We start from the raw sequence: 15,001 nt of genomic DNA, 5'->3' as shown, positions 1-15,001 counted from the left end.
ACCCTGGAAGTCCTGCATTGTGCAGACAACTTCGGCCAAGTTAAAAGCAGAGCTTTCCAAAAGATCCAACCAACCTTGAGACTCCTGGTGACCAAGAATCCTTCTGTCCTGGGACTATTCAGCTGGACATATTACCTTGCTGAATGGCCCACTGTTAATCACCAAGGAAATTTCTCTCAAAACAGAGTTCCATGAAAAATATTCTCCTCATGCAGGAAAGTTGTAAGCCATAGACCCATCACTTTTTGGAAAAAGAATCCAAGAACTCTTAGGTCCATCACTATGAGGAGGGTCAAATTGAGTCATTCCTGTGGCCTTTGACTGAACCTCTTTCAACCCGTCCACTTCCCTCTTACTGAGCAGATACCAGAATATGCCAGTTACTGCTCTGCTGGCCAGTGAAGCAAAAGCCTGAAAACAGACCAGTATGAGTGTACCAGGAGAAGACAGCATGTGGAGCGGGTCAAGAAGAAATCTGCTTTGAGAAGTCCATAAAAAAAGGTTTCTCTTCCTCAGACTGTCAYGAGACTCTGAAGGACCCCCTCATGCAGACAGTTATCTCTGATTAAATATGTGTGGAGTTAATATAAGAGGCAGGAGAATTATTCCAACCTTTGCTTATGAATACAAAAGCTATCTGAAATATGAAGAATAACCCTCATACATGGAATTTGTTCTTAGCATTCAAATATTTGTAACTGTTTGGTCTGAACTACTCTCCCTTTCCATACCTTGTGCAGCACCATACTTAACTGGGTGGAGGGATGCTTGCAACTGATATGTCAACAGAGTGAGTTTTCCTCAGAGAGGAGGTCACTTCCACCCTGAGCAGAGCTGCCCTTCCCTGCCCCATCTCCCTTTCYAGCAGCTGTCTCGGGCTCTGCTGCTGTGCAGGCAGGCGCCTCCCTGCAGGGAGGGCTGGCTGCCTTTGCCAGCTGCTCACCCCACATGGCTACTAAATCCCAGACAGACGGTGCAAACGGAAATGTCTTTTTTTCCCCCCCTCTTTTAATGCTCTTTGCATAATGACAAGCCCCAAAAAATCGTTAGTGAAAACGAGCTTATCGCAGGGCCCTTTGATAGCCCTAATCTGCTTATGTGCAGCACTTTGAGCTGCCAGTCAGAGCAATGTGAACTCCTGCTCTGTGATCACATGGGGCAGAGAGGATGAAAATGATATTGCTTGGGTCACCTCATTATCTAGCCTCTCTATTAACTCTGCTGTGGCTTGTTCTGGTTTCTTTCAGGGCTGCAGTCCCAGAAGCAGCAGCTTCACTTGCTCACACAAACCAGGCCCACAGTCTCTTTCCCAAACTCTCTCCTCCAGCTGCCTGACAGTCACTGGCACATCTGTCCTCAAAGGACACCTCACCTGGTAAGTGCATGCACAGGGAAGGACTCCTGCAGAAGCAAGGCAGCTGGAATGGTGAGTGAAGGGGTAAAACCCCAATGGTTTGGCAACAGGCACATTTAGAGCCAGCCAAGCACCCATATGCTGCCTGTCCGAACAGCCTGTCTGCATGGGAGTAAATTCATGGAGATGCACAAGCCCCCTCAAATCAATCTCTCCAGAGCAATTTCCCATCCAGWTTTTCACTCCTCCATCAGTTTTGATGACTCTTTCCTTAGGGAAGGGCAGCATGACCAAAGGGACACAAAAAAAACAACTTACCACTTGGGTGTGYCCCCTCTGCCACAGAGCCCTGATCCAAAACCCCAGCTCACTTTGCCCTTTTCCCCTTTAGCTAAATGCAGGCCAGAATTCCCATAGACATGAGCAAGGCCTCAGGCCACTCCATGCCCTTTTCAGAGGAGGAAACTGGACTGTTGCTGYATTGTCCTCAGCAGGGTGTCAAGACACTTACTGGATTGGGCAGTTCTGGCTTCGATCATGGGGGTGTAGACTCCTACCCCCAGCTCGGAACGGGCTCCCAGACGGAACTTGTACAGTGTGTCTGGYTTGAGACCTTCCACAGCATATGAAGAGGTTGGGTCAAACTCCACTTTTTGCTGGCAAAAGGAAGGAAACACAGGTTATTTGGTGCAGTTGRAGAAGAGACAAAAGCTGGTGCTCAGCTCCCAGTGCCAAGGGAGAGGCAGCCCCATCAACCAGCCTGGCCCCAGCAGTCAGGATACCTAATGTATCTGAGCAATGCTGGCAAAAGGGCCTGCTTGCTGCCAGTTCCCTGGTGGGTACTTGTCGCTGGCAGCTCTCATGCTAATATAAGCACAGGAGGATGACAGGACAACAGGACACTGTGATGCTGCTGTGGTGCCAATTCTCACTGTGCTGAAAGCCAGGAGAAGAAACAGCCTCTGCAGCTCAAAGTTATTTCAGCAAAGAGCCCCTTCCCAAGCTGCTGAACTGTGATGATTGGCCCTTTTTGTCACTCCTCACCTGAACACCATCCTCTCCTTCCCAGTAGAGCAGCTCGTATTTGGTGATGCGCTCCTGAGAGGCTGGCAGCCACGTCAGCAGGATCCGGGTATCTGATTCTGCCTCTGCCTGGAAGTCGGCTGGCTGGGCAGGAACTGGGAACCAAACAGAGTGTTAGTGCCAGGAGGTAGATGCTCAGAAAGGTGTCACACTGCTTTGCAGAGTCTATTTTTCACCTTGCAAGGACCCTCTTTCATTCCTTCTGGACCCTCCTTTCTTCYCTCTCCCCTGCACTCTGCTCTTGAAACCTCCTGGGCAATGAGCAGACACCTGAGGGGCCCGGGCTGGGACCATGGGCCTTGTGCTCAGCTCCAGCCCCTACTCTGCAACCCAGCTCCTGACCTCCACAGCACACTCAGCCTCCCCAGGAGGGTCCACCAGCTGTTTAGGTGTCACCAGGACTTTGTCTCATACTTTTAGCTATCATATCTCAGACAAAACAGTGGGCAATACTTTTCCTATGGACATGGATACAAAGGACAAGCATCTTTAACCTGATGCCTGTAGCGCTGGATGTCACTCCAACACAAAGCAACTTGAGCAGCAAGAGCAGTGGTGATGCTGGGTGCTGATCAGTCACTCAGCAGTCGCCCTCCACCAGCACGGGCAGAGAACSATGGCCCTGCAGCCCGTACGTACCCCCTTGTTGAGTTTTGACCTGGATGATGTCYGAGGGCGGCCCGTCACCCACTGATGTGAAGGCCAGGACGCGGATGCTGTACGTGGTGCCGGTGATGAGGCTCCCCACGGTGGTGAGGTGGCTGTCGTCCGTGTTGTGCTTCTGCCACATGCTCACGGGCAGGTGCGGGTCGGTCGTGTAATAGACGCGGTAGCCTCGGATCTGTCCATTGGGCTCCTCAGGCTGCTCCCACTGCACCAGCATGGTGCTGGCGCTCAGCATCCGCGCCTGCACCTTGAGCGGGGGGCTTGAAGGCGCTTGCTCTCCCGTCCGCGCCTCAACGAGCTCGCTGGGGGGTCCCCTGCCGATGTTATTGACCGCAATGATGCGGAACTCGTACTCTGAGAAGGGGCTGAGGCCGCCTATGCTGTAGCGGGTGGTCGCCACGCCATCCACCTCCTGGAACTGGCCCTCCAGCGACTTGGCCTTGTACTGGATGACGTAGTATGAAATGGGGTCGGAGTTGCCCGAGTCCCAGGTGAGGGTCACGCTGGTAGCTGTCGTTTCAGTCACTAATGGCTCTGTTGGAGGTTTTGGCAGTGCTGCAATTGGAAGGCAGAGAGGTGTGATTTAAATAATTCAGCCAGCTCAAACCCTGCAATGTGCACAGGGATAAAAATGGAGCTGCCACCTCCCATTAACATTCTTCTTTAAAAGGCAGAAATCATTTCATACTCTAGAACATGCATTTTTATATTACCATATATTGCTTGAAGTGGTTCTTAATGGAAGGATAAACAGAGCAATCATGTTATTAGACGTGCTTGACGCACTTACCAGCAGCAGGCTAAATAAAGGTAATTCAACAGGGATGCAGGAATGTTGCTGTCATGGGGGTTCAGCTGGCAGTGGGAAGGTGCTTGCTGGGCTAGGCTGGGCCCAGAAGTCACATTCACAGCTGATTCACTAGGGGACACAGTGAAGCAATCAGAGCACTGCGTATAACTGGGAGCAATGCTCCTGCTTCCATGGGGACAGCATCTGAGGCCATAGGGATCTCAGGGACAGTGCTGTTAGAAGTGCTGATGAAGGGAATGCCTTGTAAGTAAGAAAGTACATGCAGGAGGAACKCAGCAGGAGAAATTACCAGCTTTCACAGCCACTGTTTCACGGGGTGGTGTGCCAAACGGTAACCAGACAATAAACTGTTACACAAGAACTCTGTGACGCTGACATCTCTGAAGTGTTAATGAGAACGCAGTTACTGCAAGCAAACATTTCCAGATTTGCCATTTCACCAGAAGAACAAAGAGAGAGCGAATGTGTGTGAGAGAGATTTGCAGAGTACACAAATACTTTAAGACAATGAGTGAATTAAAGTCTGCAGTAAGTTTAAACCTCCTACGAACCACTCTAGATAAAGTCATTATTGATCTGTGCTTGGCTGTGCTTGATAGGGGAATAGGAAAAATGCCTCAGCGTAACTCAGGAGTGCCAGGTGCTCCATGCCCTGGCAAACCYGCAGGTTTCCAGCTCCCGGCACTTCCGCTGCGACTTGGAACAGGCTTCCTAGGGCATCCAATACATGGGCAGCCTCCCCCAGGCTTGCAGGGGCAGATGGCCCTCATCCTCCCTTTCCTTGGTAGGAGTCAAAAGCTTGACTTTTGCCAGCTCTTGGGTGTGCAGCCTGCCTGCTAGCAAGAGGCAGACCCTGCTACCTTGAAGGAGCTTATTGCAACCAACTCTGTCATCTTGCTCCTCCTGTCTGCCCTGCAAACAACTCACTCTCCAGCAAGCACAAGGAGAAGCAATGCTGGCTAAAGGAGTTCAGGATGGAGACAGCAAGATGTTCAGAGTGAAGGTGCAGGAAGGCGAGGAAGAGAAACGAGGCAGAGGGCAAGGGGCTAAAGGAGCTGCAGAGGCTCCAGGTCCCAGACTGCACAGACCCAGGGCAGCAGCAGGCACCACTCCAGCTGGCAGGGACAGAGGACCAGGCACCCAGTAAAAAGAGGTAAATACTGATCCACCAGTGCAGCCTCAACCTCCTCCCAACCACCTCCCCACCGAGCCCCACTCTGCTGGACCCTCTCAGCTACTCCCTGCAATCAAAACAGAGGCAACTCTGTGGCTCCTTAAGGTAAGAAGGGCTGGGAAAGACAAGGAGGGGCTGCTGCTGTGAGGAAAGCAGCAGCTGTGGCTGAGGTTAAAGGATCTTCTGACTAGCCCCGGGAAAAGAGAATTTGCTGTTAATCTCCAGGTCAAAAAGGGCTAAGTTTCAATTCTCTGGTATTGTTCAAGCAGGGACTCAGCGCTAAAGGTGGTCATAAGGCAGGAGGCGACTTGTGAGAACAGAGGCACAAAAGACACAATGTGCCTGAGGAAATCTGAGCTACAAATCAACTGCGAGGAGCAGAGGAAAGGGCTGCTGTGGGCCTGCCTGGCTGCAGATGGGCAATGCAGGACACACACACTCCAGCCCTGAGGCAAGCTCCCCAGTGGCCCATGGACAGCAATTGGCAGCAATGTAGAGCTCCCTTTGGGGTAAAGCTATCCGAGAAATGGCAGCAGGAAGCGCATCTTAGGGGCAGTAACAAAGAGTCAGAGCAGGGAGGAAAAAAAGAAATCGTCAGAGCATATGACAGTTATAAACAGTTCCTCTCTGAAGGGGGCASGCTGGACCGTCTCCATGGACATGGTTCACTGGGCTGGCATCAACCTCCTTGTCCAGCACCCATCTGCTAGGGACCCAGCAAGGCTCCCTCGTGGTGCACCAGGGACCCAGCACGCAAGCTGGAGTCCCACCTTGCCACAGGCTGGAGATGGGAGAGGGCCTCCAAAGCAAGTACCGTGGCAGGAGTAGGAAAAAACAAAACTGTGGGTTCGTGAACTTTCCTCACAAGGTGGAAAAGACGCAGGAGACTCTACAGTGTGCTGGCTGTACCCAGGATCGCTCTGTCAAAGAGCTGCACTTTTGAAACCCAAATAAAGAGCACGGTGGGGACCAAGCAACCCCTTACCTTTGACAGTGATCTGGGCTGTGGCTTCGATCATGCCAAGGGAGGAGATGGCCACGCAGGTGTAGTTGGCGGACTGCACGATGTTGTTCAGCTCCAGGACGTTCCTGCCGACGGGCATCTCGTCTTCTTTGGTCAGCTCCTCCACACCGGCCATCCACTTCACGTAGGGCATCGGGGCACCTACTGCCACGCATGTGAGGTTCACGCTCCCCCCAGGCATCACCTCGTGGTTGCTCGGAGGGATAGAGAAGCGAGGTGCAACACGCCGCACTGAAACAAGGAGGAGACAGCTAGTAGGGCCACAGAAGGGGCAGGCAGCGCCCAGCTGCGTCGTGGGGCTGCGGGAGGGGGGCTCAACAGTTTTGCTCGTCTATCCCTTGGGACAGATAAAATGAAGTGCAAAAGCTGTTCACTGCTTTGCCAAATTGCACACACTCTTCTCCCCTTCCTTCGCCCCTGGCATCTTATTAGAAGAACTCATTAAGGGATGGCTCTATCCATTCCCTCCAAACACAGGCTTTTTAAATCATATTACTAACATGAAACGTTTCCCCACTTAAATTACATCCTTCTAATTAGAGGGCATGCACAAATGCCAGTCACACACTCTGTACAGGGCCCACTGAAGCTCTGCAAGATGGAATTACCTGCTCCATTTACTGGCTCTAGGGCAAAGCAAGCGGCCCCCTAAACCTCGCCGTGGGGGGGCAGGGGCTACGGGAGGCTTTGAATTAGCGCACGTGCGCTGCTAAATAATACATAATTCCTTTCAAAATGTAACTCAGGTTCTATGCTGGCTCAGAAAAAATAGTCACCAGAGCCACATGACACTGTCAGAGCCTGAACAGATCACCTTGCTGGGCAGGAGAGAACTAATCCTGACAGATGCGAGATCATATCCATTTTGACAGAAGAGAGCTGGGCTGGCAGCACCCTCCCCACCTTCGTGGCAGCACTTTGGGAGATGTATTCCTCCTTATTTCATCGCACAGCTTCTCTTCATATCAATTTTTTGCTGGGTATTTCATTCAGGACTTATTTGTAAGCAACTCTCAGCTACTATAAAGCTCTAACGCTGCCTGCCATATGCATTCCCGTCAGGAAAATGACACTGAGCAATGAGGCCCCTTCTTCAGGGTTAGTGTTATGGGCCTATTTAAGCAAGGGTAAAGAAACAACTGTGCTCGGTAAATCTTTGTCTCCTCTGGGCAAGCTCACTTGAGTCTGTAGTTAAAAAAGGGAAGTGGCTTGAGCGCGTCGTGCCCAGACACCCTGTTCTGCCCTAGACAACACCCCAGGGCCTGGCTCCTGAGGAAGCTCCCGCTGCCCGCGGCGCTCCCGCCTTGGCGCCATGGAGGCCGGCAGGCGGCGGCCATGCCGAGGGCGAGCAGCAGCGGGGCAGGCGCCCTGGCAGCAATGGGACACTGGCTGCRGCCGCGGGCGGATCAGCAGCTCCCGGGGCTCTCCCGGGTCAGGCAGCACTAGTGCTCGCCCTGAGGGCCCAGTCCAGCCCAGGAGACCTGCAGGGCACGGAGCCCCCACCAAACCACAGAGTAAAGACTCGGTGACASCTTCGACAACACTGTCAACACCGTGTGTATACAACACATCCTCTCGGTGGCAAAACAGGCCTCATTAGCTTCTTACCCACCAGGGGAAGGAAAATGTGCCTTTTTCCCCCTTCTATTTCTTCTTTTAGTGTCTAAATCCAAAGTCTTGCTGGCTGTTTCTTTTAATCAATTATTAAAACTCAAATCAATAGCCACATGGSTGACGGCCAGTGAGGCGTTACCTGACTGGTGGGGCAGCGCTCCCCCAACGAGACACAACTCAAAGTGTACTCAAGCCCTACGCAGTCATGAGGATACAGCATTAACCCAATGGACATGGCAATGGTTTAACATGATGGTGTGTACTCCCCACCAGAACATCCCAGCACCGTTCGTTAAAGAGTCAGATTTTGCTTTCCAATCAACGTGGCGTTGAGTTATTTCACGTAGAAGCTGTTCAAATTCCATCCCCATCTGAGGACCAAAACCACCCACCCGCACTGTAGTAAAATAAAATTAAAAAAAAAATAAATAAAAAAGAGCAATCTTTGAGAATAAAGCCATAGATACACACAGAGCACTCACACACATGCACCAGGCAAACAGGCTGGCAGGCACAGGAGGTCACTACAGAGTCACAGAAAGGAGAGAGTTAGGACAGGACGAGGACAGGGAAGATGCACGAAAAGTCACACATGGGGACACGGGCAGACAAGAGACTCGTGCGCTAGAGGCCATGCAGGAAGAGCAGAGGTCGGCATGCAAGGCCCGATTTCGAGCATGGTCCTGTGAGAGCAGGGGCGTTAGAGCCTGCTGCGGGCGCTGCTGCGACCTCCCCAGCGCGCTGGGTAAGACCAGCTCCCCGCAAAGGGCTCCCCTCTCAAACAGGGGAGGTTTGGGCAATGCTTGCAGTGGTGGATCAGGCCAGAGCCGTAACTCGCAGGAGAGCGGGCTGCACCACCCTCCCATCCTCGACCAGGGGTAACTGGCAGCTTCTCCTCTGCTCGGCGCGCAGGGAGAAGGGCAGCTGCTGTCAGGGGTCATCAGCAGGAGCTGGCCGAGCTCTCCCGGCTGGTTGCTGAGCACCGGCAACAYGTCCCTCAGGCTCAAGGCACCACTTTGCATCTCTTGCTTTTCTGCTGTGAAAGTCTGGTAATGATTTAAACCAGCCTAACTCTTCAAATAGCAGCATTCTTCAGAATTTCCGTCCAATTTACAAGTCAAATCACATGAGCCAGCGTAGCCCATGATGCTACCTTAAGTGCTTCAGAAAATTTTGTTGCTCTTCATTTATTGCAGCAAAGAATTTTCCCTTTTTATTACAATTTTCTTGACAAGAATTTGTATATTTTTAATCTTCCTTTTGAATAAAGATCAGAGAAGAGGGTTTGGAGGTTTTGCAAGAACAGCACAGAGAAAATCGCTGTGAATATTAAAATGATTTCAATGGACAATAGTATAATTCAGAGGTTTAGTTAAACCAGCAGACTGTCAAAAAGGAGATTCATTGTCATTCATCCCAAGAACAGGCATGGCCGGGGCTCCAAGCTGCTGCACAAGCCGGCTCGCTCCCGCTCTGCAGAGCGCTCCCGAGGGACGTAATCCCCAGTGTGGCAGTGAGTGAGACCCGGCAACCCGAGCAGGGCCCCGCATCCCCCAGGACAGGGAGCAAGGACAGCGCGGGGAGCACTTCCCTGCACTTATGGGGGGCATGGCAGGAGGGAAGCAGGCCACACAAGAGCCACGAAGCTAGAGACTGAGGAACGTTAATAATTCAGCATGCATTAACGTGCACATTCCTTGCCTTGAGAGCAAAGAGCATGAATCGATTGCCCGGCTCCTTTCACCACCGCAGTGGCTCTTTTGGAACGTCTCAGATTCCCTCCGAGAGTGACGTGAGGGCCCGCAGAGCCCAGCGCCCTCCTCTCTGCGCCCCGCGAGGCTCCCCGGCTGCGAGGCGCCCAGGGCTGGCATGGGGACAGGACGTTCCCACACACCCAAAGCTTGCCAGGGCAAGGGAAACCAGGCTGCTTCTCCCTGCCGGCTCCCTTGGCCTCAGCACGGCTGAGCCAGCGACACCAGCACCCTCTTCTAGACAGAATTTGAGACCGGTTTGTTGCCCCAGCCTGGAAAGCTGCTGCACGGGGACGTGATCTCCCCCTAGCCACACACTTGGCCTGCCCCAAACTCCCTCCTTTCTCAACACCACCTCGTTACAGCTGCGAGGGAGGGAATTTAGGAGATATCCTCAAATGTGATCATTGGTCTGCATGGTTTACTCAGCTGTAGACACATTTCATCTCTCTCTTGTGCTATCATTTTAAGGGAGGACTTCAAATGGAAAGGCAGTTACTGGTGTCTCACAATCTATTGACAGAATCAGCAGCAGGAGAGGAAAAATTGGAACCAGAAAAAATGCATTTACAGTCTCATCTTGTGCTCAAACAATGCTGTACTATTTATGCTCCCAATGCATCCTTGAGTGCTGACATTTTATAGACAATTTCCAAAACAGGGCCTTGCCATTTTTGGATTATATTTCAGCTATAACTTTTAGGTCTAATTATTTGCGCTGACAACCACATATAAAAGAGGATATATCATTACAGTGGTGCAGCACTGGAGACACATCAGCATTCAGCATACTGACATACTAATAGCAAAGTAAGGGAGAGCAAGATTGTGGAGCTATGCAATTTGCATTCACTCTCTGAAATTTCTCTGATGAAAATAACACAACATTAAGGAGAGGAATAAGAGAAAAGATCCACTGTATCAAGATAAAATAACTCGTTAATATATAACCTTGTAGCAGTTGCACAGCAATAATTAAATGCATGGGTGAGCAGTACACAGTTTTAAGTAACGCTGKAAAAATGTAAGATGTAATTATCAGTGCCAAACAAATTATAAGCACGGCAAATCCCATTGGAATATTTAGAAACTAATTTCTGGCTTCACATTAAATATTTGTGTACGTGGGTATTTTTGGTTGGAGTGAGAGGAGGGGTCGACACAAAGAATGAGAAATTATCTACTCCTGCTGGCTTGTATCCATTCTTGGCTTCCTCCTCTCAGCTTAACCGTGCAGCTAAAACGGTTAAGTGCCCTGTCAAAGGTTTATTCTCCAGGGGTGCCTGAGCCAGCACAGCAGCACTCCAAACTCACTGAAATCAGAAGGCTTTGGGCCTCRGCTTTAATTTTTTCTTTCTTCCTTGTTCTCATTTTCCACCATTGTCTTGGGTTCAGGTAATTTTATCCTCTGTGAATTCTATTTTTAGAGGGTAAACAAGGGCCCTATGTCTCAGCACAATCTAAACGAGAGCACGTTTGCGGGAGGGAAACGGGAACGAAGTCATTGTACTGGAACAACTGCTATGACAACTTGTTAAAACTCGTTCCAGCGATGAGTGTAAGCTCAACCCGTGCAGCTGTGCGATGACATGGCTGCGAGGAGCYGGGGTGTCGTTCACCCCGCTGCCCGGGGCAGCAGCGCGGGCCAGAGAGGCAGCACGGGGTGCCCTTGCCTGCAGTTTGTGCCCAGGGATGAACTTACAGGGYACCTGGTTAGCGAGGGAGCAATTTCTGGAGACTAGGTCAGGAGTTCTGCCCAAAATACCAGCTTTTCTCAACATGAAATCATGAGCGACTCAAGCTAAGTCTGGAGCGAGATTTAAAGGTTGGACTTGCCTTTCCCCACTGTCCTTTATCCTGCTGGCTGCGGGCAGTGGGACAGAGCAGGGCAAAGCTCAGAGCACGTTTTGCTGAGCGGCCACGAGCTCCTGCACACGCTGCCGTGGTCCTCACTGAGCCACCCCAGGGAGGGCTGAGGCCACAGTCAGAGTTCCCCAGTCTCCAGCCAGCAAGAGAAAGACCCAGCCCCAGGGAAGAAAGGAGAGGCAAACATGGCCATTCCCTGGGCATGCAACAGGCGCTCCTCGGAGCACAGAGACCAGCCCCATGGTGAGAGTGAGAACTGCAGTGGAGCAGGAAAAGGGCCTTCACCACCAGYGCATTTCACCTCCCCACCAGCTTGCCCTGCTGCCCTGCTCTGTAGTAGAGCATAGCTGGGTGCTTTTCTTCCTAAAGCTGAGATCAAAAGCAAGTTTTGCTCCTTTTGGAAAAAAATCAAAACCAAGCAAGAGAAATTGAGGTGCCCACTCTCCCTAGCAGCTCCCTAAGTGCCCAGAGATCAGAATGATCTCTCTTTCCAAAGACTGCTCTTGGTCTCCAGCCAGCAGGCAGCGACAGTTCGGAGGTATGAGACTGGCACTAGCACAGGTAAAGGCTTGAAGGACCCCACACACAGCAGCATGCACCTCCTCCCAGCCCACCTTCAAACAACATCCCCTCGGCTGGTATTTACATGCAAAGGATATCGTGTGCATTTGAAATCTCGAGCAACAAAGGCATGCAAAGCAAAGCAGCGACACCATCACCAGCGTCACAGCAAACAGTAAGCAGATCTCGTCAGGCACAACGTGGCCGTGCCTGGAAGGAAGCCAGAGTCTGTAGGGCCCCCTCCCCTTTTGGGGATGGCTCTCCTCTCCCTACTGGAAAAGTCCCATCTGACGTGGCGTACTGTAGATGGATAAGAAGTGAAAAGGACCAACCTTCTCGCTGATCTGAGAGATGAAAGTTTGTTTTGTTTGATGGCAGAGTGCGATGAAGATGAGGAGGGAATAAAAAAAGACAAGGAAAAACACAGAGAGTAAAAACAGGCCAAGCTTCATGTGTCCGCACACCACTGAAACGACAAGACAAGACTACAGAGGTCAGGCACGACTCGGCACGGCCAGCGCTGCGCGCCGGGGCGCTCCGGCCCGCGCTCCCACACGTACTCACAGCCATGGATTTACTTGTGCAAACGGCACGTACACACACGCACACGGCAAGGGACTGCACTACACAGGYGTCACGCGCTCCCGCGCGCCCATCCGACTGTCAGGACGATGGCAAAGGCACTTCAAACCCCTTGGCCACACGCTAGGAAGAGCATATACATGTAGATCGGAAACTCGTCAAGGATGAAAGAAATGTTCCAAGTGGTGAATGGAAAATCTTCTATCATGAAGAGCTGCTCCCCCTCTCCAAACAAAGAGCTAAATGCAGCAGAGGTATTAGGCAATTGATAGACATGTACAGTCTCAGCTGGGCTCACTTTCGGGAGAGCCTTATGGGCACACTGTGCTGTGAGTGAGAGATGGACAAGAAATCAGAAGGACAAAAACACCCAGAGAGAATTGAGGAGGTCCCAGATTTTGTTCCTGTGGGAGAGACAGTAGAAGGTTAGTTGCATTTTCCTTACAGACAAAGGAGATCTTATTTCTTTAGCAGGAGTGACCTCACTCCAGCTACAGATCTGTGGCGTATCGGCTGTAATCGAACCCTCGCTGAGAGAATACAAAAGTGGATTGGAGAGCTAAGACTGCTTATGAGTCACTTTTTTGATGGGGGAAGGAGAAGTTGGGGGGAGGAATTTGCTTTCCAGCAGAAAAACTGCAAATTAAAGCACAGCATGTGGTATCATACAGTGCAGAGAGCAGGCGGCCGTTCCCAGTGCTTAGAGGACTGGATTTGAACCATCACCATCACTATACAGACCAGGCTGGGCTGCCAGCGGCCGGCGAGGCGCAAGGGAGCGTGGAGCTCTCAGCGGGCAGCGAGCGCCCGGCCTCCTGCTCAGCTCTTCCCAACACTCAGGATTCGCCTCCCGCGCTCCGGACTCGCCGTCGGCTTCCTCGTGGGAATCCTGTCGGGGAGCGGGGCTGGCAGGGCGYGCGCAGCGGGTGCTGCGCCGATGGGGTCTTTCCCAGCGTGTTGACACTTCAGATTACAGCGGGAAGGTGAGGAGACACGTGTGGAACACGCTAACTCAAACAGATTACTTTCCAGCCTGTCAAACAGGAACACGTTTAGGGCCGGCTATTTGTCACTAATTGCTGGATTATCTCTTAATCTCTAATTATATTAGTGGCTTATGGGGAATAAAAAACAGTAGCAGGGTATTTTGGAACAGCTGCATAGAGGGAAGGAACACCTGGACAGAAAGTTCTCCCCTCTTTCATGTAGTTAATGCTTAAATAGCTGCTGCTTTATCTGAGAAAAAAAGACTGATAAATGGTAAATTGAAAGTTTCATCTCCTTACAGATCCCATTCACATCCTCCCTTATCTCCAGTTCTTTATCCATGTCACTCCTAAATTAAGAATCACGTTTTATCTATGGGTTTCTCACCTTTTTACAGAACAAAGGACACCGAGCAGCGACAGGCAGTGCTGTAGTGCCAGCTGCCCCGTGCAGGGAGAGAGGGCTCCAGGAGGGACACCCCGCGTATCCCCACTGCGAACCCAGACCAGCTCCTTGCTGGGAACCGGGGCTGCCCGACGGCTCACGTGGCCACACGGGTCTTGGTGCACGACTRAAAAGGGAAGTCACAGCAGAATTGCCAGCAAGGGACAGCCAGCTCCGTATGGATAAAACGGCTTTGTTTTGAGATYCAAGTGGAGACAGCAGAGAAGCAAAGAGCGGGGCCGCATCAGAGCTGGGCTGGCCAGTCCCGACTGCCGGTGGCTCCAGTGCTCTGCCCACAGGAATCCCCACGTTGCTCGGATCCGGCTTTTACCTGCCACAGACGCGTGCATCCCATGCAGAAGCAGCAACACTCCGAGCACAGCAGCTGGCTGCAGTCTGGGCTCGTGGGAGGCTCTGCTTTTGTGTGTTCTTGGCCGTAAGGGCCTTGCAGCAGGGCAGGGGGCTGTGGCCAGGGTGTGAATGCACGGGTCAGAGTTTAGATCGCTCTCTCAAACAAAGCAGCAGATTCCTAAAGCTTTCCAGAGTGAGCAGTTAATACTCCCCTAAAAGCAACAAGAAAGTTCATTATCCAAATTGGCTTTGCAATTCTGCTGGGAACTACCAGCATCTGTCCTGTGCTGAAAGCACTCCGGTGCCATGCAAAACACCAGTATAAAGGCAAGCCCAAAGACTTTGTAATCGAAAAGACACAGAGGTTAAAAAAATCCAGAGGGGGCTGAACCTGCTCCCGCTTATCTCCAAAAGCACATCTTGTGTTCCAAGGACTCCACATAATCGAATTTTATTTTTTGCAGCTTTTAGAGATATAGAGGGACAAAAGGACAGATTGTCTTTTTTACGCCAGATTACATGAGAATAAGACAACCTCCCATTATATGCGATGAACAATGTTCTCATGCCACAGTGATGAGTATATTCCCTCCTAGAGAGGGAGACAGGATGCTCAGGGCACCCAACCATCCTTTCCCATTCACAGTGCACACACATACATGCCCAAATGCAATTAAGAATGGAAAAATCTCAGCACACCAGAGATGGATTGCCGAGCCCTTTATGCAAGGGG

At 51.4% G+C, this 15,001-nt stretch overlaps 1 protein-coding gene across 1 annotated transcript in view; it reads right to left on the bottom strand.

The window, feature by feature from the left end:
• PTPRF (protein tyrosine phosphatase, receptor type F) overlaps positions 1–15,001 on the bottom strand; it is a 259,306-nt gene that overhangs the window by 62,274 nt on the left and 182,031 nt on the right. The window contains exons 8-11 of the mRNA XM_026033302.1: positions 6,074–6,343; positions 3,077–3,658; positions 2,399–2,532; positions 1,866–2,010 (exon numbers count right to left, since the gene is read on the bottom strand). Coding sequence (XP_025889087.1) covers positions 1,866–2,010; positions 2,399–2,532; positions 3,077–3,658; positions 6,074–6,343 — 1,131 coding nt within the window. The remainder of the gene's footprint in view (positions 1–1,865; positions 2,011–2,398; positions 2,533–3,076; positions 3,659–6,073; positions 6,344–15,001) is intronic.

The sequence above is a fragment of the Nothoprocta perdicaria genome, unplaced genomic scaffold (assembly GCF_003342845.1).
Source record: "Nothoprocta perdicaria isolate Ctin4 unplaced genomic scaffold, notPer1 scaffold_0, whole genome shotgun sequence".
In the NCBI taxonomy this organism is placed as follows: domain Eukaryota; kingdom Metazoa; phylum Chordata; class Aves; order Tinamiformes; family Tinamidae; genus Nothoprocta; species Nothoprocta perdicaria.
The sequence above is the reverse complement of the archived record's forward strand: the minus strand, read 5'-3'. Positions and strand labels throughout refer to the sequence as shown.